Source organism: Prionailurus viverrinus, chromosome A3 (genome assembly GCF_022837055.1).
Source record: "Prionailurus viverrinus isolate Anna chromosome A3, UM_Priviv_1.0, whole genome shotgun sequence".
NCBI lineage: Eukaryota > Metazoa > Chordata > Mammalia > Carnivora > Felidae > Prionailurus > Prionailurus viverrinus.
Window position 1 is genome coordinate 88,674,481 of NC_062563.1, and position 24,935 is coordinate 88,699,415.

The 24,935-nt window shown below is 52.3% G+C and overlaps 1 protein-coding gene across 25 annotated transcripts in view; it reads left to right on the forward strand.

Moving 5' to 3' along the window:
* The window catches only part of DYSF (dysferlin), a 225,478-nt gene that overhangs the window by 89,598 nt on the left and 110,945 nt on the right, over positions 1-24,935 (forward strand). For 16 of the 25 annotated variants that reach the window (XR_007150698.1, XM_047851369.1, XM_047851376.1 and 13 more), the window contains 9 exons: positions 816-898; positions 8,330-8,371; positions 10,006-10,121; positions 10,642-10,755; positions 12,227-12,404; positions 12,967-13,091; positions 14,953-15,059; positions 19,986-20,178; positions 22,283-22,438. Coding sequence is in view for 24 of the 25 variants with exons in the window: in XM_047851369.1 (XP_047707325.1) it covers positions 816-898; positions 8,330-8,371; positions 10,006-10,121; positions 10,642-10,755; positions 12,227-12,404; positions 12,967-13,091; positions 14,953-15,059; positions 19,986-20,178; positions 22,283-22,438 (1,114 nt within the window). In the remaining variant the exon portion in view is untranslated. The remainder of the gene's footprint in view (positions 1-815; positions 899-8,329; positions 8,372-10,005; positions 10,122-10,641; positions 10,756-12,226; positions 12,405-12,966; positions 13,092-14,952; positions 15,060-19,985; positions 20,179-22,282; positions 22,439-24,935) is intronic. The other 9 variants (XM_047851374.1, XM_047851383.1, XM_047851385.1 and 6 more) reach the window with 1 other exon arrangement.

Below are 24,935 nucleotides of genomic sequence, written 5' to 3' on the forward strand. Positions count from 1 at the left end.
TCCTACCTGTAGTGCCCCATGCTTGTTAGGGAAGGGAGAAGCCTTCCTCCGAGGAAGCAGGACAGGGACAGGCCCCTGTGCATGTACCATGGCAAGAGCACTGGATCAGGAGTCAGGACACCAGGGTTTCAGTTCTGGCTCTGCCCCTCCCTCCCAGGCTGACCTTGGGCAAGGACCTTCCACCTCTGAGCCTCAATTTTCTCATCTGTGCAATGGAGAGGATAATAAAAGTACTAGTTCTTCAAGGCTGTTGAGAGGATCCTTTGAGATAAAGGAGGTTGAAAGTGCCTCGTCACATATAAAGTCAGATACAAAAAGTAATCCTGCATTAGCTAATATAAGCTAATTTAATATAAGCTAATATAAACTAATTTAAGACTGTGGCCTTGGAGATAGCTTCTTCTTGGGATGCCCCATTTTCTCCTGGCCTGGATATTTCCTGAGCTTCTAGAACCTTGCTCAACCTGGGTCTGGGGGTCTGGTTCCCAGAGCAGCCTCCTGCTCTCCTGCCCTCCCTCCTGCCTCTGGCCTCTTTCCTTTCAACCTGCAGATGTCTCCCCAGATATCCAGGCTGGCAGCCCAGTGTTGGTTGGCTGATGGGATGCTGGTGGTTGGCCAGATGGACTAGTTCCCTCAGAGGAGTCTTGAGCAACACTTCCTTTCCAGTCTCTTCTTCCCTAGGATTACCAGGCCTCAGTAACATACCCAATATGAAGACTGAGACCCATAAAGATGTATAACCTTCTCCTTCCTGGGTGGGCTGTGGCGTGCAGTCCCCCTCCTGTGTTCAGGCCCTCTCCGCCCTCTTATTCTAGGGACCGCCTCACCCACAATGACATCGTGGCCACCACCTACCTGAGTATGTCGAAAATCTCTGCCCCTGGAGGAGAAATAGAAGGTAAGTTTCCCTCCCTTATTCTGTCCTCTGGTCCTCCACACTCTCCCCTGATCTACCCCTACCTGTCTTATACCTGTAGTTTTGAGAGTGCAAAAAAGGGAATACTAATTATGAGGCCTTTGCAGCCCATTTGTCATGAAGAAGGGCTGTGGCCAATGAGAAAGATGGCCTTACAGACACTTAGGATTCTCTACACCTCGGCGGGTGGGATACATCACTGAATGGTATAGAGAGGATAATTCCCTCCTGCCGATAACATGGGTGGCTGCGGCCATTCTGTGCATCAGGTTCTGTGTTGGCCAACTGTGTTCTAGGAGTTTCTATTTCGAAATAGCTTTCATTGGTCAGTGAAAAAGTAGGCCCTGATCATTTTGTAAAATTTAAAAAATAATTAATGAAGAAGAATATAAAATTTGCCCATAAAATTACCCATATGCTTACCCCCCAGATAAGAGCTAATTATTAATATTCTGGGAGTTTTTTGTGTGTATGTATGCATATGTACATGAATGTGTCTGTATGTATACCCAGGTGTGTGTGCATTAAAAACTGTTTTGAAACAACTATTTTGAAAACTGCTTTTTGTCACTTGGCAATATAACATACATGTTTATTCATGTTATTAAATATTGTACAATAGCATTTTAAATGAATACCCATTTTCCACTGTGTGAATGTATCTTAATTCACATTAACTAGTTAATGATGAATATTCAGGTTTTCTAATTTTTCTACATTATAAAAAACTAATTTTATATTGAATATTTTTGTAGATGAATCTTTTATACAATTCATGATTTTTTTTTGGATGAATACCTAGAAGTGGAATTGCTGTATCAAAGGATTTGTAAATTTTTTGAAAAGCTTATTTATTTATTATTTGAGAGAGAGAGAGTGTTTGTGTGTGTGAGCAGGGGAGGGATAGAGAGAGAGGGAGGGAGAGAGAGAGAGAAAGAAAGAGAAAGAGAGAGAGAGAGAGAGAGAGAGAGAGAGAGAGAGAGAGAATCCCAAGCAGGCTCCATGCTGTCAGCACAGAGCCCAACACGGGGCTCAATCACACGAACTGTGAGATCATGACCTGAGCCAAAATCAAGAGTTGGACCCTTAACCAGCTGAGCCACCCAGGTGTCCCAGGATTTGTACATTTTAAAGCTATTTGTATATATCAAAATTGCCCTTCAAAAGACTGAACTAATGTACCCTCTAATCACTCACATAGGCTTATTTTGCTCTACTTTCGCCAACACAGGATAAAATAATGTTAAAAAAGAACTTTGTTAATTTGATGGTTGAATTTCATCGTTGTCTTAATCTTCATTTCATCAATAGATGGTTAAGTTGATGAATGCAACTTTAAAAATATTTTAATAGCTGTTTTATATTTACATATTACTTATGTATTTATTATGTATTTTATTCTATTATAAATTGCCTATTCATTGTCTTGGTTCATATTTCTGATAGTATGTTTGTTTTTTTCTCACTGTTTTGTAAGAGTTCTGTATATATATGGATGTTAACTTTTCCCCTGTTGTATATGTGGTAAATAATTCTTGTCTGTTTTATTTTACCATGTAATAGAATTTGATGTGTAGATATTTAAAATTCTTATGTAGCTAAATCTGTTAACCTTTTCCTTAGCAAATAAGGCAAGGATCTAACATTACTTATTTCACAGTTGTTCTTTGGTAATACCAACACTGTATATTAAATAATCTTTTCCCTATATTTTGGAATGCCACCTTTATCCACTACCAAATTCTTAAATGTGTTCTTGGGCCTGTTTCTTGATTTTCTATTATCTTTAATTGGTATGTCTGCTTGTTATTTCTTAGGTTTTGGTATCTGGGTTATGCTGGCTCTATAAAATTAATTGGAAAGATTTAAAGTCTTTTCTAACATCTGGAGAAGTTTATATAACATAAGAATATAGTCTTTTGAGGGTTTGAAAGAATTCACCCATAAAACCAGATGGGCTAGGTGCCCTTTTTGAGTGGGTATAGTACTAGCTCTTTAAAAACTTTTCAGTTTCTCCTGTGACCATTGTTATTTTTAGCTTCTTACTTTTACTATAGTCAATTTTGATAATTTTTTTCCATAGAAAAGTGTTCACTATGTCGAACTCTTCTAATTTATTTACATAGTGTTGTATAGAGCAATCTTTTATAATTTAAACAATTCTCTCTACCTATGGTGTTTTCCCTTTTCTAATTTCTAATGTTATGTGTTTGCGTTTTCTTTCTTTTTTTCTTGCTTAGCTTTGTTACAAGTCCCCTACCCCCGAACTTTGTTTCAAAGAATCAACTTTTGGATTTATTTATCAATTCTAATATTTTTTCTTAATTTTCTAATTTTTTCTTCTTAAATTTTGTCTTCTCTCATCTTTTTACTCTTTAACTCTCTTCAGCTTATTTTGTTGTTTCCTTTTAAAGCTTTCTAATTAACTTCTTGTGCTTATTTTCAAAATCTCTTATCTACATAATGATACGGTTTTTGTCCCATACGTCATGCTTAGGAAGGCCTTCAGCAAACCCCAAGGTTATATTTAACTCTATTTTTAATTTTTTTTTTACATTTAAATATTTAGTCTATTTTGCATTTATTCAGGTGCACTTTCTGAGAGCAGCCTGATTTGATTTTTCTAACTAGATGCTGCTTGTAGGAACGCATCTTTTTTTCTTACAGTTAAGTTACTTTGATCTAGCCAAGTGCAGGACTCTTTTCAGTGAATTTTATCTGAGTCGTGGTGAATTCTTAAATCTGAGTTGAAGAGGAATTTATTCTAACATTGGAACAGGAGCAGCTGAAAGCAGGGTGGGGTAGAGGATAAGAGCAGGAACTCTGGAACCAGGCAGCTTGGGTCCCAATTCTGCTTCTTTGTAGCTGAGTGAGTCACTCCTCCCCTCTCGCCAGGCCGGGCCTCATAAGGCTGTTGTAAAGATCCAGTGAGATTATAAATGTAACATTCTTAGAGTGTCTGGTATGCATGAAAACCTAAAGTAAAGTAACTTTGCTGTGTAGTATCATTACTATTGGCTTTCTGCATCACTAATCTGATCTTTCTCCCCTGTACCAGTTCTCCTTACTGCTTTCCATGTAGTTTAAAATTGGCCATCGCATTTTGAGTTTCTTGTCCCGCCTCCGTTCCCCTCTGTCATTCCTTTTATATTTTTCATTTTCTTTTTGGTCGCTTCTCTCCCAAAAGTTTTGTTTTGCTTCACAACACCTATGTCTTCTTGCACTCTGTTGAGAATTCCAAATCATTTCTGGAGACCTTCAGGTGAATGCTGTCTGGAATCTTACAGATGCTGCTTCTCTACCTTGGTCAGCACTCTGTGATTCTTCCTTTCTCCTTTATTCACTCTCTGGCAAGACCTGGTCAGTGCTGGTGCCTTTCTACAGACAGGGTGCATTGTTCTCTGTCCATTCACCTTGACAAATCTTTACCTGGAGCACAGGTTAATGTGTCCAGTTTCTGGAAGATTCCATCTGGTACTCTTAAAGTTGAGCAATCCCCTTCTTCTACATTCTCTGAAACATTAAAAAAACCCCCCACCTTTTAATTATAGAAAATTCAAACACACATGAAACTAAAGAATTGTGCAGTGAAATTCCAGGTGTCCTCAGGTAGCTTTAATATCCAATTGCTCTCTGGCATTCTGATTTCATCATTGGTACTTTTAATCGGTGGAACACATAAAAACTGCCATCCATAAGACACTGCTGTGAGGGCCCTTCCTGCTCCAGCCTCCTACCCCCACTGACTGTGGAAACAATCATCCCACTTCTCTGATGCTGTTCAGATAATTTTTGAGAATGGCTATTTTGGATGTGCAGGTAGAAAGACTTGAGGGTCAGTGCATCATGAGGGTGGGGTGGAAGGGAGGGCATTCTGGACCCCTTGCAGATCGAAACTCCTGGTATGGAAGGAATCTTCTCCAGTTTTCTGATTGGTGCTGTCTCTGGCTTTAGAATCCAGGGGCAGACCCTCGTAGAAGCACAAAATGACCTTCTGACTGTTTCCTGATGGCTACTATTTCATGAGGCTACACCTGTGCCTGCTATTAGCTGCCCGAGGGAGAGTTTAGATCCTTCTCTCCCCCCAGTCAGTCTTCATTTCTGTTGGTGATGTTGGCCTTGATCTTTTTCAGGGTCACTATGAAGGTTTTAAAGGGAATGTGAGAAAGAGGTTTACTTGGCCACTAGATGGCGCTCAGGTCATGGGCAACCCTGCATGGGTCAGGGAGGCATTCCAAGGTGGGTTCAATCCTCTCCCGCAGATTGTTTTGGGAGTAAATGAGACTCTTCTTGCAACTAGCTAACCAGTTTTAAATGCGTTATTAAATAGCTTGATCTCTGAAACAATACAAGAGTTTAACTGACTGCTCAGAATAGAGCTGTTCTTCACAACTGCTCCAATGTCCCTTCTGGCAGAGGTGCGTCACTGAGACCCTGAAAGTTCGTATTTGCCTTGCTCCCTGCCCAGCTTCTCCCATTTGTCCTGAGGCCATCTCAGAACGCGTCACTCCAGTTTTCCTTTCAGCTGCTTGTGTTCTTTCTTCCCTTTAGGGGGTTCTATCGCTGTTTTCTCACTGCTCTCAATACCCCGACTAAACCAAACTGTAAAAACGCATTGTTTCTCCATATTCCTCTGCCCTCGGGGTTCACCAGATTATCTGGCACAACCAGGAGTTTTTGTTTTCATGTTTTTGTTTTTATTTCCAGTGAGGACAGGACCTAACACTAGCCTCTTAAGCACTGCTGCCCACAAGTTTGCCTGGGCACACTTAAGTATTCCTTGGACCCTGTGCTCCAAAGCATTTAGTAAAAATTTTGTTTTCTAAAAAGGAGTGATTTCCTTAGAAGCTGCAGTTCTTCTTCTTCTTCTTCTTTTTTTTTTTTTTGAGAAGCTGCAGCTCTTTCGAAAGGTAACGGGCACATGAGGCCCGTGAAACCGACACAGACTCTTTTATAATTTTATACGTACGAAAATCATCCTACATCGATGGCACTTGGGTCCTACAGTTTTTTCCACAGCTAAGAAATCCATAGAGTTTTTTGTTTTTGTTTTTGTTTTTTTCCTTTGGTCTCTGGAGCACAGATGATGATTTCCCAGCAGTTCTCGGCTTCTCCTCCTGTCTGGCACGGGCTGGTGTCAGGCAGCCAAACTGTGGGCGTGGGAGATTGCTGAGAGAAGGAGCTGGCGGGGCTGGTGGCAGGTAATGGCCTCGCCTTCTCTAGAAGAAGACGTGGGTGTCCCAGGGCACAGCTGTGCTGTGTGGCTCACCAGGCCGGGAGGGCCTGTCCTTGGTCTTCCCCCAGGTGAGGGAGTTGGGCTGCGTGGCTCAGGCCGCCAAACTGGGAGTATTCATCTGTGTTTGGGGCTTCTACAGCCACAGTTCCCTGGGCTTAGGGAAAACACGGCAAAACCCTTGGATTTTGGCAGAAGGGTGATGAGGACTAAATAGAAGCCTTGTCTTAGGTAGCTTCGCTGGTCACTCTGCCCTTGACTTTATGAGTTGCCTGCAGACGCAGAGGAGAGAACCTGGGATAGGTCTCCTTGGCACCTGGAGACCTAGGATTCTGCCCCCAAATTAAGAATCGTTGGTCTAAATTGTCAGCAGGGCCATGTCTTACTAGGTGCCCAGCACTGTGCCTGATTAGGTTTGTTGAATGGACGAACGAACGAACGAAGAGATGAAGGAATTAATGAAAGGTGCCGTTGGGAAATAGGCTTCTCGGCAGCCACCGCTTGGTCCTCCTGGACACCAGAGGCATGTGTTGGTCAGATGGCTGGTGGGGATAGGGGGACCTTGGTGTCTAGGTGGGGCACCGGTTTACAGCCAGGATTCAGAGTCAGTCTGTGGATGTGAAATGGAGTTTGCCCCTGCAAGAAGCACATGGCAGTCAGAACTATGACCTCGGCCTCATTAGCCTGAGATAACTGGCCGGGTCTGTTTGTAATCATTTGAAAAGAGCTTAAAATGGAATCTGTTTCCTTCCGGTGGGTCCTGGCCACGGCTCTCCTCGGGGCTGCAGCTGTACCCATGTGGGTCCTCTCCCTGTTGCTAAAAGCTCCCCTAAGACCAGAGGCCTGGCTCCTCCATGGAGGAAGACCTATTCCTGTGGATATGGAAATGGCCGTGAATTATGGTTTCTGCAGTCCTCACTTCTGCCAGCCGGCATTCCTAGCTGAGGCCCGGCTGTAGAGAGCTGCGGGACTGGGTCCCAGGGGCTCACCCTCCTGCTGCCTTCTGCGCCAGTGGGTCAGCCTTGTCCTCGTATCTGGACTTCCATGCTACCCTTCTCTCTTGTCTTCGCTGTTTCTCTCTCTGCTTCTATTCAGTCTTGCTTCATGATATTTTGCCCAACTCTTGGCTCTTAACTATAGCCATGAAGCTGTGGGAAAATAGGCATAGATATATATTTTAGGAGGAGACAAGGAGGCAAAGATGACCAACAAATGAAAATAATCAAAGATTTTACCACCATATCACAGGCTTGGTCATGCCCCCAGACCTGGTTATGCTTAGCTAGTTGGAGGAGGAAACAGGGAGGGTCAGAGGGCAGGAAGAGGCTAAAATCAGAGAGGACCATGGAGGGAGACTGAAGGGTGCCCACTCCCTTGGGGGTGTCTTATATCTACCTCAGAAGTGAGGGACAGATTCTAAGAGCCCAGAAGGGTGCTAGAACATCTCCTTCCTTGCTTCTCTCATTTATGGAGACCCCTTACCAGAATGTAGGGGCATGTCCCAGGGTGTAGAACCTTCAGCTGATGGGCAGGGTCTGGCACTATGCTTCACTTGGAGTGGTGGGTGCCGGAAGCAAGACGCCGGTGCCTGCAGTTGTGAAAATGCAACATGGTGCTCTTGCTGGCAATACTGAAAATGGCCACTAGATGGAGATGTCGTACCTTGAAATGCCATTGCTCAGGGACCTTGGTCCCAATTGTTAACCTGCCTGTTAGGTGGAGTGCTGGGTATGCCTCACTGCCTTTCATGTTCCCCCCACCTTTCTTTGTGCCTGTGCTTTGTTTCTCTCACTTATTTGGCTATAATACAGGGGGAAAAAAAAGCACAATTTCTTTTCTGTGTTGTTACTTGAATGTATTGAGTCAAGTTTCGGGTCCCATTTTCAACTGGCAAACAGAACACTCAGACATAGGTAGGCAGACACCGGTGGGGAGGGACCTGGAGGCTCATCTTGCTGCTGGGGGCTGTGTCTGGCTGGGGGTGGTGGTGCAGTAATGACTTAATTTGTGATAAATTCACAGGTGGGAGGGGGTTGGGGCCTTGGGCCACATCTATTTCCCACACAGGAGCCGTCTTTCCATCTGTCTGTCTGCCAACTCTCCATCCACATGCCTGTTCATGTAACCAATCCTCCCAGTCATGTCCATCTTAACCCCTTTTCCATTTCTTTACGCTTCAGAGGAGCCTGCAGGTGTGGTCAAGCCTTCTCCAGCCATGGACCGTATGTGCTTTCCTGGGGATGGCAAGGGGGTGGGCTGCGGGTTTTTAGCTGGAGGCCAGAGGGTGCTGGTTGCTGGGGATTATTTGATTTGCTTGAGATGGGACTGAGGTACACCACCACGGTCCCTGAGCTTACCTTTGGCTGTTACTTCTGTACCGCGGTTGAATATGAAAATCGCTTGGAATGCTTTAAAGACAATTCCCCATGCAACCCCTTCCTGAATCTGCTAGGCTCCAGCTCAGGCTCAAATGAGTCCACTCTTGCAGGCAGGGAGGGGGTGGGGCAGGGCCCTGGGCAAGGCATCTTGGGGACCAGGAGGAGGCCAGGGTAAGTGGAAAACTCTTGAAGTTGGAGTTTACAGGGTAAATCATAATGGAGATGATTAGTACAAATAATTAGTAAAGCTCATGTTAGTTTCCTTAGCCTGCACCTCCACCTCTGTCCCAAATGCCAGAGCCCTGTCTGTGCTGGGGACTGGAGGGAGAATGGTGACAGGCGCACGGCAGCTGGCTCGGTGGGGAGGCATGCTCCTGCGCTCAAGCTCTGTCCCTGCCCACCCCACTTTACCCCAGGGTCTTGGCACTCAGTGGGACTTGGGCTTCACAGCTCCTGTCCTTAGGTCTGGCTCAAGCATTTTCTTGCTGAGGCCATTTATTTTGTACCTTCCTTGCCCCATCCTTGCTCATAAGGAGTGGATCATCCCAGATGGCTCCTGCTCGCAGGCCCACTTCCCATTGTTGGCCCTCTGGAAACAGCCTCTCCCCCCTTCTTCTGGAAGAGACACCTTGGCTTTTCCGGGTTCTCAGAATATTGTCCAGTGACGTCCTGTCCTGGGAAACTTGACCGTTGACTGGAAAATCATGCCATAACAACAGAGAGCCTCTGAGGAGACAGTGATGTAGAGAAAAGATTTCCCTCGTCACTGGTGGGATTCTCCTTTGCACTGTCCTCCAACCTGTTCCACTGAAAGGTGGTTCTTTGTACAATGTGGGGAGGGAGACAGAATGCTGGAGTGAGTCAGAGCTGTTGGGTGATCTGTCTCGACTTCATAATTATGTGGTGGGTATGGGGGACACGTGCCAGAGGAGTGCCCTGTGGATTGGGACATCTAGCCAGGTTCCCCCCCACCCCCGGCTTCCTGGGTGATGGCTTCTCTGGTCACCAGACTCTTGGGCCTCCTTTGTGTGTCCCCACGCTCCTGTGAAAGAGGGAGTGGGGATGCAGGCTGGGGTGTGGCCTGAGAGGGGCAGGGCAGCGGAGGGCCCTGGGCCCCAGCTTTGCGTGCTGGCTTTGGGGTTAGACCAAAGTGCATGGGATTTGAGGTTAGACCATTTTGGGCCGTGCCACTTTGTAGTGATGTGTTCCTTTGCATCTCTGAGCCTCAGTTTCCTCATCTGTAAAATGAGATAATAAAAGTAATAACCATCTCCACATCTCAGCATAGTGGTGAGAATTAAAGGGCCTATGGGAGACAATGGTCAGTGTCATGATTCTTTATACACTTATGGGGGTTGCATCCTCTGCATGTTCAGGGAACTCAGGGCCAGGGATGGGCTCAGGCCTGAGGTTGGCTGGGCTGAGCACTAGAAAGCCACACCGGGCTGGCTCTTCTGATCCTCACCTATGTCTCCCAGTGGACGACCATCTGGGCTTCCTCCCCACCTTTGGGCCCTGCTATGTCAACCTCTATGGCAGCCCCAGGGAGTTCACTGGCTTCCCGGACCCCTACGCAGAACTGAACATGGGCAAGGTGAGCCAGCACCCCCCCAAACCCACATCCCCAGGCCTGCATGCGGGGCTCTCCCAGCCTGGGCAGCGTCTGCTCCAGTCTGGACTCCAAGAGCCCGATGGGAGCCCAGGGCCAGACAGCGTCCCCTCAGAGAACCCTCTTTCCACCTGGCCCCCTCCTGGCTTCTACTTCCTTCTTACTCCCCTGCCTTTTGCTTTCCCTTCAGCGCCAGCCTAACAGCCACCCCCCTGCCCCCCGCCGCCGCCTTTTTCCTGGTCCCCCTGAGGGACCCAGGCCTTATCTGTCTCAGGTTTCATCCTTCCCTGGCTGGGTTGGAGTCTGGTACTGACCATCTGGGCGGCTTATCATGTCCCCTGAACTCTCTGGGCCACCGTTTCCTTATCTGCAGAGTGATGGGGGTAGCCCAGGGCCTTCTTGGTTGTCTGGGAGATGAGCCCGGACCAGATCAGGCCCCTTTCCTTCCTCTCCTCGCCTCCACCGCCCCCTTCTCTGCTTCTGGTGACCCAACCTCCCCTCTTAGGGGGAAGGTGTGGCCTACCGAGGTCGGGTTCTGCTCTCCCTGGAGACCAAGCTGGTGGAGCACAGCGAGCAGAAGGTGGAGGACCTCCCTGCGGATGACATCCTTCGGGTGGAGGTGAGGGGTGTGGCTCTGGAAGAAGCGAAGGAGGTGGCGACCAAATGGGGCTGGCTTCTATTGTCATGGTGGAGGAGGGCTCAGCTGTACCCACAGTCTGTTCCTTCACCCCTCTGGGCCTCAGTACCTAAGCAGTGAAATGGGAGTAACCCCACAGCTATCCTACCTTCCTGAGGGATATTCAGAGGCTCAAAGAAAATAAATGAAAATATTTTAAAAGTCTAGAGCTCGATGCAAAATGAGAAGTGTGTTTTATAACAATAATGTAAAGATAGCTAACGCTTATTAATCACTCACCGTATGTCAAACGCTATGCTAGTGACATTTGATGGTACTGAGTCCTCCCAGCACCTGTGAAGTGGCTGCTGTTAGTATCTCCATTTTACAGATGAGGAAACTGAGGCTTATATGTACCAGAGCAGCAAGCGGTATAGCTGAGCCTTGTGTCCAGGAGGCAGCTGTATGGGGTCTGTGTGGTGTTTTAAGCTTTCAGACTCTGTAGTCAGAAAGCGCTGGTTTGAATCCTTCTGTATCAGTTTCCATATCAGTGAAGTTGGGGTAGTGATTATACTTAACCTCATAAGATTGTTGGGAGAATTAAATTAATTCAAACCTGCATGCAGTGAGCAGTCAATAAGCGTTAGCTATTATTACTATGTACTTAGTTTTTAAATTTTTAAATTCATTTTGAAGGGGAGAGAGAGAGAGAGAGAGAGAGAGAGAGAGAGAGTGCAAACAGGGGAGGGCAGAGAGAGAAGGAGAAAGAGAATCCCAAGCTCTGTCAGTGTGGAGCCTGACGCGGGGCTCAGTCTCATGAGCCCTGAGATCATGACCTGAGCCAAAATCAAGAGTCAGATGCTCAACTGACTGAGCCACCCAGGCGCCCCTCTATTTACACGATTCAAAAACCCAGTTGTGTAACCATCTTCTTTCTGCCTTCCGTGAAGGGGATTGCAAAGTCATCTTGGGATGTGTGATTGAGTGCCTGCCATGTCCTCAGTCCTGTGCCTGATGCCCAGAGGGGACATTTGTCCCAAACACATGGCAGCTTGTGTATAATGCAGGGCTGGATGGTGTGGTGGAGACTCTGAGTGGCATGGGCTGGGAGCTCTGGGCAGAGGCATGGTGGTTTAGACCCTTTGGCCCCTTTCGAGTGGCAGATGCAGGCGACCAGGCATCCCCGTGGTGGCGAGGCCACTGCTGCCGGTTTGGATTGAGGAGCAGCATGACCTTGGAGGATCAGACCTTATTAGAGGAACGGGGCCAAATACACAGGCCTGGAATGAGTTTCCTCAGTTAGTAACCAAATCTGGGCACTGTTGCTTAGCTGGACCATTCACCGCCCATCTGTCCAGCCAGGATTTATTGGGCGCCAGTCACGGCCAGGGCCTGCCAGACACGTGATCCCTCCCCACCCCAGTGTCTTCCTTCCTGCTCCTCATGACCCTTCGGCTGCCCTTTCTGTTCCCAGAAGTACCTCCGGAGGCGCAAGTATTCCCTGTTTGCTGCCTTCTACTCAGCCTCCATGCTCCAGGATGTTGATGATGCCATCCAGTTTGAGGTCAGCATCGGGAACTACGGTAACAAGTTCGACACGACCTGCCTGCCGCTGGCCTCCACCACCCAGTACAGCCGGGCGGTCTTTGACGGTGAGGCCAGAGGCTGTGCGCCCGGCTGGGACCCAGACCACAGAGCAGGGGCTGAACCCTCAATACTGTTTCTCACGGAAAGCTGCCGGAGGCCCACGCAAAGGCCCTGGCCCATGCAAACCTATTTGGGGTGACTCCCAGCTCTGTCCCCCTGTGCTACCCCCCACTCCCCGCTCACCTCCAGGTGGGTCCCTGTTGCCAGGGCCACAGATGGGGCTCCTAAAACTGGCTGTGGTCAGCGTTGATGCTGACCTATGGCAGTAGTCAATTTCATGCTGGCTTGGTGTTGAGATTTTGGAGAGCGTGGGTTTCCCAGGGTCCTTCTAACAACCCCTTTGTTTGGATGAGCTAAAGAGCCCTAATGAGAGCAGCTGCTGTTTGTTCCGCACACGAAGGGAGCTCAGACCCCTTGTCTGAACCTTGGGGAATATGAACCACATGTGTATGTCCAAGGGAGTTCTCAGGGGGAAGGAGCAGGTGCCTGAATGTGTCCCACCCTGGGTCCCTTTCCTACCCACCCCTGTGCTCCTGGCTCAGTACCAGGCCCTTTGCATCCTTCCAGGGTGCCACTACTACTACTTGCCCTGGGGCAACGTGAAGCCTGTGGTGGTGCTGTCATCTTACTGGGAGGACATCAGCCACCGAGTCGAGGCTCAGAACCAGCTGCTCAGGATCGCTGACCGGCTGGTGAGTAGAAATTGCCTCACACCTGCACACACCCTTGTGCACGCCCCCTGTCCCTGTGGGGGCCTGTGGATCAGGGAGAAGGAGTGAGAATGATCTGAGGATCCCAGACTGAGGTAGGAGATGATGCAGAGAAGGAGCTGAGTGGAGCCACGCTGAAGCAACAGGATGGAGCCTTGCACCCATTCATTCATTCATTCATTCACCAACTGCCTTTGACTCTGACCACATGCAGGGGTTTGTGCTGGAGGCTTGCAGCCACAAGGTAGACTTGAACAGGAATGCCTTCGGGAGTCAGTTGAGTGAAGGCAAGCACAGGTTCACCCCACACCTCTCATACAGAGGTTCCAAACTGAAGTGCAGGTGACACTCTAGGAGAACCACGGGAATGGATGGGGGCTCAGAGGAGGGAAAGGGCCAAGAAGCATTGGGGGGGCATTGCAGAGGCCGCGAGGAGATGGGAGGCAGGAGCCCTGTTAGGATGCCATTGAGGTAGTCCGGGAACAATGACGAGGCGCCAGGCAGGAGGGACCTCAGGAGCAAAGCTGCAGGACTTGGGCTAGAAGGACTTGGTGGCTGGGGACTTGGAAAGGCAGGGAGAAGCAGTGTGTATGAGGTCAGGCAGTGAGTCCTGCTTTGGATGTGACCAGGGGGCCCTCTGGGGGTTTCCCTGTGGATGCTGAGAGCTGAGGGCCTGGCATTTGGCCAGAGAGTGGAGGACATCAAAGTGGACACAGGTGTAGAGGTCAAGGGCGTGCAGCTGGTGATCCTGGTGGTGGCCCCAGGCTGTTTCTGTGCGTGCATGGAGGCTCATCCACAAGGAGGGTGGCCCATGGGAACCCCGGGAAAGCAGGTGCGGCCACGCTGCTGGAGCAAGCTGGGGGCAGCGGGGTGGAGGGAGGGGGTTGCAGAGGCTTGGGCATGTCTGTGGGTGTGGAGGTGAGCACAGTGAGGCGGATGGGGGAGCGGTGTGGGGGGCAATTGGGGTCTTGAAGGGGCAGGGAGGGGATACAGGCCTATGTGAAGGCATGGTGGCCAGTCTTCCTGAGACTGGCAGCTCTTGGGGAAGGAGGAGACCAGCCAGCGCCCAAGTTCTTCAGGGCTTGGTGTCCATGTTCTACAGGTCCAGACTCCTTGGGGGTCAGCTGTTCTCTCGCAAGACGCTCCCTGAGGGCCTGGACTGGGTGTCCTTCCCAAGGCCTGTCCTCAGAATGGCATGTGCTCGGGAAGGCTGACAGGTGGGGAGGGGACCTGAGAGGACTCAGGGGTGAGCCCTTGATCTGACAGGTATTCTGTGAGAGGTCTCTGTCTCACAAGTCAGGGCTGAGGCCCGTGGAGATGGCTGCAGAGGAACCCCAGGAGGAGGCGGATGTGACCTGGGAGGGACTGGGCCGTGAGTTTGGAGAGGGAACTCCCTGCTATTGGAGGTTGTCTGAGTGTTCCTGAAGAAAGGGCGGGCAGATTGGGAAGGGATGGGCCCTTCCAGGTGGGGACTGGTGTGGACTCAGCAGGTCCCTCGGCTGTGAGTTATCAGACCAGCTTGAGGGGGCCCGGTGAGGAGCCAAATGCAGCGGAGTTCTGTGGGAGCCTGTGCACGGCCTCAAGTCCCGTGACCAGGCCAGCGGCTGGGGTCCCAGGCTTGGGAATTTGGATCTGTTTGGTGTGGGGAGCCCCGGAAGGTTCTCGAGGTGAGACAGACTCTGGTTTGTTGGGTCTGGGCTCCGCCTTCTCTGCTCTACCTGTTCTCTCGTTTGGTTCAGGGTGACGGACTCAGATTTCGGTGACGGGGCCTGGGGGTTGGGGGTCTGGTGCGTACCTGCCGCCCTGCAGTGCCGCTCCCAACCCTCGCCTGCCTGTTCCGCAGGAAGCTGGCCTGGAGCAAATCCACTTGGCCCTGAAGGCTCAGTGCAGCCCCGAGGACGTGGACTCCCTGTTGGCTCAGCTGATGGATGAGCTCATCTCCGACTGCAGGTAGGGGGTGCCTGGCACCCACGCGCCCCCCCCCCCCCCCCCCCCCCGCCCCTCCTGGCTCAGCCAGGCCCTTTCCCTAGGAGTGTTCGTGTGTGGCAGTGAGTGGCGGCACGTCTCCCCAGCCACGCTTGGCCAGCAGTCCAGCCCGTGCTGAGTCCAAAGGTGGTGGAGCCAGCGCGGGGAGTTGAAAAGGTGACATTTAGAGCAGGTCATAAATCTCCCTGCAGCAGCGGCAGCTGTGGGCCTGGGGCGGCCCGGCTCACCTGAATGGGGAGCATTGTGTCTCTGATCCCCGACCTCCTATTTCCCTGATGGAATCTCCAGGAGGAGCTGGCTGGTGGGGGTGACAGTGCCCCTCCTCCCCAAGGCCATGTCGGGGACCCCGGTTTCTATTTAACCTTCTATTGACACGGCTGATCGTCAGCTTCAGGAAAAGAGGGCTCTGGGGGTGATGGAAAGTGCGGGTGCTTAGAGGCCCAGCAGAAGGGGAAGCATCTCGGCCTCCCCTCCACTGCTGGGTGATTTGGGGCTCACCACCCACCTGCTCTGAGCCTCCCTTTCCTCATCTTCAACCACATATTAAGAATAACTGCTTATGATGGCATGTAAGCAAAAGGCTTGGTCTTTTAGGAAGTATTTGATAAATGGTAGCTATAATTACTATTAAGAAAAAATGTCAGAAGACCTAGCTTCTTGTCCCTTTAACCGGCATTGTGGCTTTGGGCAGCTTCATTTCTCTGGACCTCCATTTTCTCAGCTGTTAAATGGACTTAATGATAAACAGTTGCTTTTCTACTGTCTGCGGGGTTAAGCATAAATGTATGAAACCCATATTCTGTGCCCCTCTCAATCTTACCATTCCCCTTCTGCTGAATGTCCGAGAAGTGCCTTCGCACTCAGATGGGTAACCGTGGCCGCCTGACACAGGGCCTTCTCGTCCTTTGTGCCCCAGTTGGGAAGCGCATCTTTATCAAACAAAACATTACCCCAGAGAAACTCCCCTGCCCCGCAGTGGTGGAATTTCAGGCAGATCATTCACCCATTCCCTGAATCTTTCTGAAGCCTGCAGCTTCAGCCCTCCTGAGGTGACAGATGCAAAAGTGAGCAAAAGACGTACGTTGGGGAGTTAGAGGCGTGTGCCGTAGGAGCTCAGAGCAGGTACATCAAGCTCAAGTTGAATTCAGGGAAGCTTCCTGGAGTAGGGGATGCCCCCAATGTGAGTTCTGAAGGAGGAGTGGGAGCCAGCCTTTGGAGAGGGGACTGTCCAGGTAAGGGTGCGGAAGCCTGAAATGCCTGCTTCCTCCCTGGATTGGCAGGGGAAGCTGAAACCCAAATGGGACAGACCCAGGGGTCCACCAAAGTGAGCTCGGCTCTGAGAGGCTTTGGGTGGGGCCACGGGGGTCCTCGGGGTTCAGATGCTCGCCCTGGCTATAGTGTGAGCCAGGGGGTTGGTGGGGTGGCTAGCGGACATTGGACGAAGATGTTACCCAAGCCAGGGACATGGGGAGGGATGGGGACAGAGAGAGACACAGGGCAGTGTGGACTCCTGAGGAGGCATCATAATGACAACAGCCTCGTCATGAACACTTTTTGTGCTAGGATTCATACCTCTAGTAAGTGGCTGGGCCTGATTAGATATGGGGGCTCAAGGAAGGTCTAGAATGATTCCCCAGCTCTGGCCAGAGCAGCTGAGTAGACATAGGGCTATTCTTAGAGGGGATCAGTGGGAGAAGAGCAGCTTTAGGGGAAGACGAGGAGCTTAGGACTGGCTGTGTTGGGTACCTGATGACAGCTGTGGTCTGGAGTTTGGAGGACAGAGTGAGGCTGGAGGGGCACATGGGGCGCAGTCAGCACAGGGAGGGGCTCGGAGCCTGGGAGCCCGGGTGTGGAGGGTGGGCCAGGGCTCTGGGCTCTACCCGCAGCACTGCTCCTGAATCATGGGTCGTGTGGACCTTGGCGGGTCTCAGGTGCCTGAAACATCGGAGACAGGTGGGACCCAAGTCCTGGGCTGCCCTCACTGGCCCTCTCAGGACTCTGTTCTCATACTTCTGCCTAAGCCTGGTCCCTTTTGAGTCCCTCTCCTGGGGATAGAAGGTGCCTGGGGGCCCCATAGGGACACTGATCCCAGGCCAGGAGTTGGGGGGGCGGTTCCCATCTTCTTGGAATGCACAAATGGCTCTCCAGGGAGGAATACTAAGCATCAGGACCAATTCCTTCAGGCACCGCTCGAGGCCACCGATAGCCCTGGGACAGCAGCAAGAGGCCTGCCTTCACCTCTGACTCCATGCTGACAAGCGTTGGGGCCCCAAGCCAGTGCACCAGAGCCGACCCCTGGCTGCTCACCGTTCCTTCAGCCAGCCCCATCCTGCCTCCGAAATCAGTGTCCTTCGTTTCCCATCCGCCCTTTTCCCTGGTAGCCCGTCTGCCCCTGCCAGTGGTGCCCCCTCTGTTCTTCTATCCCAGCCTTCTCCTCTCGTCCTCAGACCTACGGACCCATCTGCTTGCTACATATCTCTACCTGGATGTTCTGTCGGCACATCCAGTTCACTCTCGGGAGTCTTCCTAAAACTGTCGTGCCACCTTGGCTTCAGCCCTCAGTGGCTCCCAACTGCCTTCAGGAAAAGTCCCAGCTCTCATCCTGGTGGAGGGGCCTCTCTGTCCCCACTCCCTCTCTGCCTCATGGACCTCAGAAGTCCTACCTTCTGGCCCTTTGGAGCCTCTCACCACCCCACATGTGCTCCCTCCTGCCCCTGAGCCTTCGACTTGTGCACATGCTGTTCCTCCGGCCAGAATGCCATCTGGCTCTTCTTGGCCTGACTAGTTTCCTCCAGGAAGTACTTCTGCCTCTGAGGCTGCTCAGTCGACCTAGCCTGTTAGCCTCTCTGTTCTGGGTGTTCCCTGTGGGCAAGCCGGGATCTCCAAACCCAGCACCCCCCCCCCCCGCCCCCCGTCAGGACCAGCTCATGAGGAATGAAGTGAATGACCCCTGGACCAGCTCATCTTTCAGGCTGGACACTGTCCCTTCCAGATGCTATTCTTGACAAAGACACCCATCCACTGCAGGGGACGGCGGTGACTTTGAGCGGTCCAGCTCTGTTCTCAGCCTGCACTGAGCCCTGCCCCGGGCCTGCCCACCATTTCCGAGTCAGCCAGGTTTGGCAGGGCAACAGCCCCTGTTTGAGGTTGGGGGCACAATATCATCTGACCTTCATTTTCCAGTCTCCCTGTCCTTTGGTACCTCTTGCCTTGGGCTTTCCTGGGGTGGTAAAGGTCCAGGATATCTTGCTGGTGGCAGTCACGGGTCCTGGCTGTTTCTGAGGGAGTCTTGGCTGGACTGGTGGCCTCCATGAAAATCTCCCTCTGGTGGTCTGTATGGCAGTCCCTCCCAGCTCCCGACCTAGGCTGGGAGCGTAAATCAGCCTCGTTGGCTCAGCTCTCCATATCCAACTCCAGATCTGCCTGCCCCCACCCTCAGGCCCACTCAGGCCTCCTTCCCAGGCAGGCCCCAGCCAGGACTCTGGCCCAGGCCCCCCTTTACCCACCCGGCATGCCCCTCCACCCCAATCGAGTGGGCTGGGGATGGAGGCCGCCCCTCTCCTGGCCTGGGGCAGCCCCATCCGCGGCACCCTCGGGGCAGTAAATATTATATTACTACAGGGTGTGCAGTACGTGACCTGAGACAGGCCCCGGGGCTTAAGTTTCCCCGAGATGGAGTTTGCGTACCGCTCCCCCCACCCTAAAAATTCAATTAAAAAAAATAACAGGAAAAATGTAGTGCGCCGAGGGCCTGCCAGAGTGGTGTATCTGGCGGCCGCAGTGCCGCTGCGCTCCGGCGGTAATTGGTTCTGCATAGCTCGGGGAAATTGGCAGAAAAATAAATCAGCCGGGAGCCGGAGTCGAGACGCTGCGGGGAGGGGAGTGTGAGGTGGGGGGGGGGGGGGGCTGCAAGTGCTGGGGGCAGGACTGGTGGAACGGGTTTGACTGATGTCCTGCTTGGGAGTCAAGGGCTCAGTGGGGGTGGGGCAGGGGTGGAGCAGCCCCCAGACCCCCAAGCAGGGGTAATCCAGAGGGCTCCTGCCTGCTGAGGGAGAGCACAGAGGCCCCCACCCCACGCTCCCTGAATGACCCTTGTGTGTGTATGGACTGACCCCAGAGGCTTAGTATGGTCGGGAAGGGCCACGTGAAGAAAGACTTCCAGGGAGCCCAGAGGGATGGGGAGGGTCAGAGTTCTTTGCCTCCAAATAGGATTGAGTTTAAACCCAACCCCCACTTGGGGCCTAGGGTTGTATTTCTGGGGCTGTATGTACCCCGCACCTCCTCTCCAAAGGCTTCTGGGAGGGGTGTCATGGGGCTGCCCCAGGTCGACACATCTGTATTGCTGGCTGCCGGCCTCCCCACAGTGTCTGCAGTGGCTTGTCAGGGGTCCATAAATTTCCTTCCTGAAGAAAGTGTGCATACAACAGAATGGATTCATTTCAGCCAAGGGCAACTTAGCACTCCGGCCTCTGCTCTAGGAAGGTGCAGGGCACCGAGGGACCTGCTGGGCCCTCTGAGGGCTTGCAGTCAGTTGGGCAGAGGAGACACACATGCAACAGAACTCACATACATACAAAAGAACTCCTAAGTTCCAAACAGGCAGCTCTGGAATAACGGGCGGAGGGACTTCAGAACAGGAGGCACACAGACCAGTGTAGTTAGGGAAGGCTTCCTGGAGGAGGTGACGATGGAGCCGGTCACATGGAGATGACTGTGCATGTGGGTCAGGCTGGAGAAGGCACTTGGGGCACACGGAGTACCCAACAGGCAGGCGGAGGGTGTGGGGCCTATTTTGGCGGGGGGGGTGTGTCCGTGTGCATGTGTGTGTACAGCATGTGTACCTGGGCCTGGACGACTGCCGGGTTCATCTCATCTGTCTCTCCCTCACAGCCAACCCCTAGGCGACGTCCAAGAGATACCCTCTGCCACCCACCTGGACCAGTACCTGTACAGGCTGCGTACCCGTCACCTAGGCCAGATCACTGAGGCGGCCCTGGCACTGAAACTTGGCCGCAGCGAGCTCCCTGCTGCCCTGGAGCAGGCGGAAGACTGGCTGCTGCGTGTCCGGGCCCTGGCAGATGAGGTAGTCAATCCCTGGAAGGCGTCTTTCTTCCTCCCTGAGAGCATCAGAACCGGGAGGGATGTGGGCACTTGTCTGGGCTGTGATCCAGCTCTGGCTCCATTTCTGGGTGGGCTTGGTCCGGTGACTCAATTTTTCTGATCCTCAATGTCCCCAGCAGGAGGAGAGAGGTTGCAATTGGATCCTGGGTGTTACGGGGCCTAGCTCAGAGCCTGTTGTGCGGTAGTGTTCGCACGGTGCCCCCAGTGTGCTCAATAAATGTCAACAAAGTGTGCCAGAGACAGAGCTGGGACCGGAACCCAGGACGCCTGGCTCCAGGTTCAGTGCTGGGGCCTGCTTCCCCGGGGACCTGACTCCTTCCTGCCAACTAGTACCTTTCTGCACCTGGCCTTGAACCTGCAAGTGGCCCTGCATTTCCTGCTCTCCCAAATGCCTCTGAACCCCAGGCCTGAGGAGGCTGCATTTATAGTAACTCTGAACCTTGTTATATTGAATCAGAGAGTGGTGGCTGCAGTTTGTCCCCACCTGCATAACACCCCCTTCCCCACCCCAGGTCAGATGTACCCACCCAGTTCCTAGGCCAAGCAAGCATTCTACAGATTTGTCCAGAATGAGGACAAAGTTCTGCTCAGATGTTACGGGTAGACTAGCTGTTGCCCATTCCGACCAGAGGTGTGTGGTCCCCCTATGGAGGGGGTGGGGGTGATGAGGAGGGACCTCCCCAGAAGGAATGTAAGAAAGGGCGGGGCCTGAGAGGGGCTTCTGGAGAGGCGAGTTGTGGAAGGGGAGAGGGGGTCCAGGAGGTAGGAGGCTGCGCAGAAGGCAGCCCAAAGAGTTGGTCCCTGAGAGTGAGCCTTGGACTCGTCCCTGAGCAAGGCGTTGGGCATGTGGCCAGCTACCTGGGCAAACACTGTATTGCCCAGCCACAGGCTGTCCCCATGCAGTGGCCACAGACCAATCTCTTGGGCTGGACAAAGGCTGCCTTCCATAATCTTGGCCCAGATTGACCCTGGAACTCTCAGCACAGATTGTGATATGGCTGGGAAGGGTTAAGGTCAAGTGTGTACTATTGACTGCAAGGGAACCCAGAGAGAGTCTTTCTCAGGTTTGAGTGTGCATCAGAATCCTCTGAAGGGCTTGTTAAAACAGGTTGTAAACCCTGTCTGATCCTGCATGTCTGGGGTGGAGCCTGAGAATTTGCATTTCTAGCAAGTTCGCAGGAGCACTGCAGCTGCCGCTCTGTTGGCACCACGCTGGGAGAGTGGTTAGGAACCATTATTTGGAGTCAAAGGAACCTGGTTGGCTCCTACCCTCTTTGAGCTTGAATTTCTCACCTGGCAAGTGGGGCTGCCTATCTCTGCTGCAGGGAGGCAGTGCAGCTGGGAAATGCCCAGCGAGGCTCTAGGAGCATCAGCTGTCAGCCGTGGCCCTGGTTAAAGGCCCAGCACCACCTCACTGAGCACACTTTGCTCACCAACCTTGGAAGCAGATGGGCTGTGCCCAGTGGTTCTCACTCATAGTTAGTGGCTCCGAGGGGCTCAGGGCCTTGCAGTTTTGTTCCGGGCTAGTCACCATTTTCAGAGCCCAATGTCACTAAGCCCAGAAAAGGACCAGACCCCACAAGTCCCTGCTATTAGAGAGAGGAGGGTGGGAGTGTCCTCGGGGAAGGGGCACATCTATGGATTTGCTGCTATTCTCGGGGGTGAGGAAGAAGGGTAGCATCTTAAGTATGATGTCATTTCTCGAGTCAAATCAAATCCTCCAATCTCTGCCCCCGCCAAGAAGCATCTATCTACCCAGGGGAGGGAGATCTAAGAACATAAGCTCTCGGCTCCAGGCAGGAGTGTCTCTTCCCGGAAAATGTGGACTCAGCTCAGTGAATTTTTGGCAGGCTCCTGATGTGAGCGGACGCAGCCTCATGCCCTGTCCCTGGGGGCTCATAGCTGCTGAAGACAGAGGTGCCCAGCTGGCCCTGGGAGGTCAAGGGGTGGGCCACTCTTGAGGGTGGGTGGTGGGAGAGCTGGAAGCTGGGAGGAGAGGCTTGGGTGTCTCAGGGTGGACTGTGGGGCGTGGGTCTTCCCCACCCTGACTGCCGTCCTCTCTCCAGCCCCAGAACAGCCTGCCCGACATCATCATCTGGATGCTGCAGGGAGACAAGCGAGTGGCGTACCAGCGGGTGCCCGCCCACGAGATCCTCTTCTCCCGGCGGGGTCCCAACTACTGTGGCAAGAATTGTGGGAAGCTGCAGACGATATTTCTGAAAGTGGGTTCTTTTTTCTCAAGTCGTGACCGTATTTTCTCCCAGGTTGTCCCCTTCCTGTTCCATGTCCCCTCCTGTTCTCCATCTAACTGAGTCTTTAGGCTTGAGTCTCAGAAGGGGCCGAGGGCTTTGTGTAAATGGTTGTGTAAAACCATTTTCTGTTGTCTCTCCCCTACCAAGTCCCTAGACCCCACACACCTGGTCTAGAAAGTTGGCAGGTGAGAGCTGGAATCGGAGGTGCTAGGAATGAATGAGACAGGGTCTGTGCCCCTCTGCCCCCTGGCTGTCTGGGAGGGGCTGACTCCCAAGGCTGTTCTCGATCTCCCCAGATCTGGCTGGGTTCAGCTCTCAGCCCCCACCCCAACCTGTAAGAGCCTTGGTAGAGACCTCAATGCTCTGCCCGAGTGCATTGACTCCAGCTGGGATCATGCTCAGATTCAAGTTCTTCCCTGTGGGAAGGCTGGTGTTTGGGCATCGAGTGTGCCTAAGGCTCTGGCCCCTCAGGGAGCTGGGGGCGAGTAATCCAGTACCCTTCATGTTGTCCTGCCTGCACCTCTCCTCCCCTTCCTCCTCCTCCAACCCCCATCCTTGCACCCTGTCCATCTTCTTGACTGGCCAGCCTTGGGCTGAGTGACAGGGATGTGAGCAGGTGCCTGAGGACCCCATCCTCCTCTCTAGGTTAATGTGGGAACAGAGAGCCGAGGCTGCTTTGGTTGGGATATACTGTGGCCTGGTGGCCAGGACACAATTCAGGGAAATCCCTTCCTGTGCCATGACTGCCTGGGTCTGAGGGGAGAGTCCCTGTTAGAAGGGCTGTCACTGAGGCTGTCCTGCCGGAGGAAGAGTAGCCCTGGAAGGCAGGCCTGCCCCTTGCCACTCACTGCTCACTCCAGATGGTTCTGTTGGAATTATAAGCCATCTGGCCTTCTTCCCAGCCTGGCCCATCTGCCCCAGCCCCTTGCTCTCAGCCTTCTCTCCCCCACCCCTCCTTCTATCCACACTAGGACCGGCACCTGCCTTGCCTCTTCCAGCCACTCATTGTTGGTTAGCCTTAGCCTCAAACCTCTCAGTGGCTGTTGGTCAACCCATTCACGTATTGGCCAGTCATTCCTGTCACCCCCTGGGGTCGGTAGAGAGGACAGGCTTCAACGGCACAGTGTGTGTGGACAGGTTACGGGGTTGGCTGGAATCCTGTGTTGCCTAACCTCCCTGACCTGCTGGCGGTCTTCTGACCCGTAAAATGAGCAGGAGGCTGCCCACGTCACAGGTTTTCAGGATTCAGTTAGGTGACGCAGGCCATGGGTCTTTCTGGAACGAGGTGATCCATGAATGTCCGTTTCTCTCCGCTCTTCTCCCCTTTCTCCCCCGTGGAGCTCCCTTGCTCCCTGGGGAGAGGAGGCTCCACCAGCACGACTGGAGACCGACATAAAGGCAGAGATGAGCAGATACCTGGACTTGGGGTCACTGGGGAGGCCAGCTTTGCCTAGAGAGAGAGAGAGTGGGCAGGTGTCAGGTGGTGGGCTGCCCCCTCTCACCTGCATACGTGCCACCTGGGGCATGTTCCCTGTGCTGTCCTAACCTCCTAGCATCCTGCTTTACATCCCTCCTAAGCCAACTTCTCACCTAGCAGGGCAGAAGGGAAAGGAAGTGAGGGAGCTGCCGCATTGGAGCGGGGCTAACCAGGAAAGGTTGTCTGGCTAGAGTGCAGGTGGGGATGTACTTAAACAGGATGAGCTTCAGGCTCTGACCTCTCGGCCCTGCGTCTTTGGGGAAACACAAACTGAAAATTTTTCCCTGATTCCAAGCAAAAAAAAAAAAAAAAAAGAAAGGAAGGAAAAAAAAAGATATAGAATTGTTTCTCGAAGTCTTCCCCACTGAGTTTATGAGCCCCGCCAGTAGCTCCTGAGCAAGCTCTACAAAAATGTTGGCAGCAAGCAGAGACCAAGAAAACATTGGTGTTTCTTAACTTAAACCAAAGTTGGAAAAAATGAGCACCAGTAGAGAGGGAGAGGAGCCCCAAACTAGACATTTCTTTATTTGCCGTTGCTATTTTGGGTCCGGCAGGCTGGCCCCGTCTAGGGGAGGGCAGGGGAGAGACTGGGGTTGGAAGGGGGAAGGGAGGGTCAGGCATTCCTGCCATCTCCCTGGGGCTCGTGGTTTGGAGGGAAAAAGGCCACTAACCACCCCAGGGAGGGGACAGCTGAAGCCAACAGTCATGGGAGGTTTCCAGGGGGTGACATGTGGGGTCAGGCCCTCCTCCAGGCTTTACCACGGATGAACCAAAAGCAGAGAGACCGGGTGAAGGGTGAGACCATCATTGTCGTGGCATGCCCTGCACCCCTTTCTGATCCCTCTCCATGGCCTGGGCTCTCCTTCCTGGGGCGTAGGCCTCCTCTACCTGTTGTGGACCTCTTACCTCGGCCCCCCCTTTCCTCTTCTGAACCCATCAAAACTCCCTTCTCCTCTCATTCAGCCCCCACCCCATTGCAGAGGAGGAGAT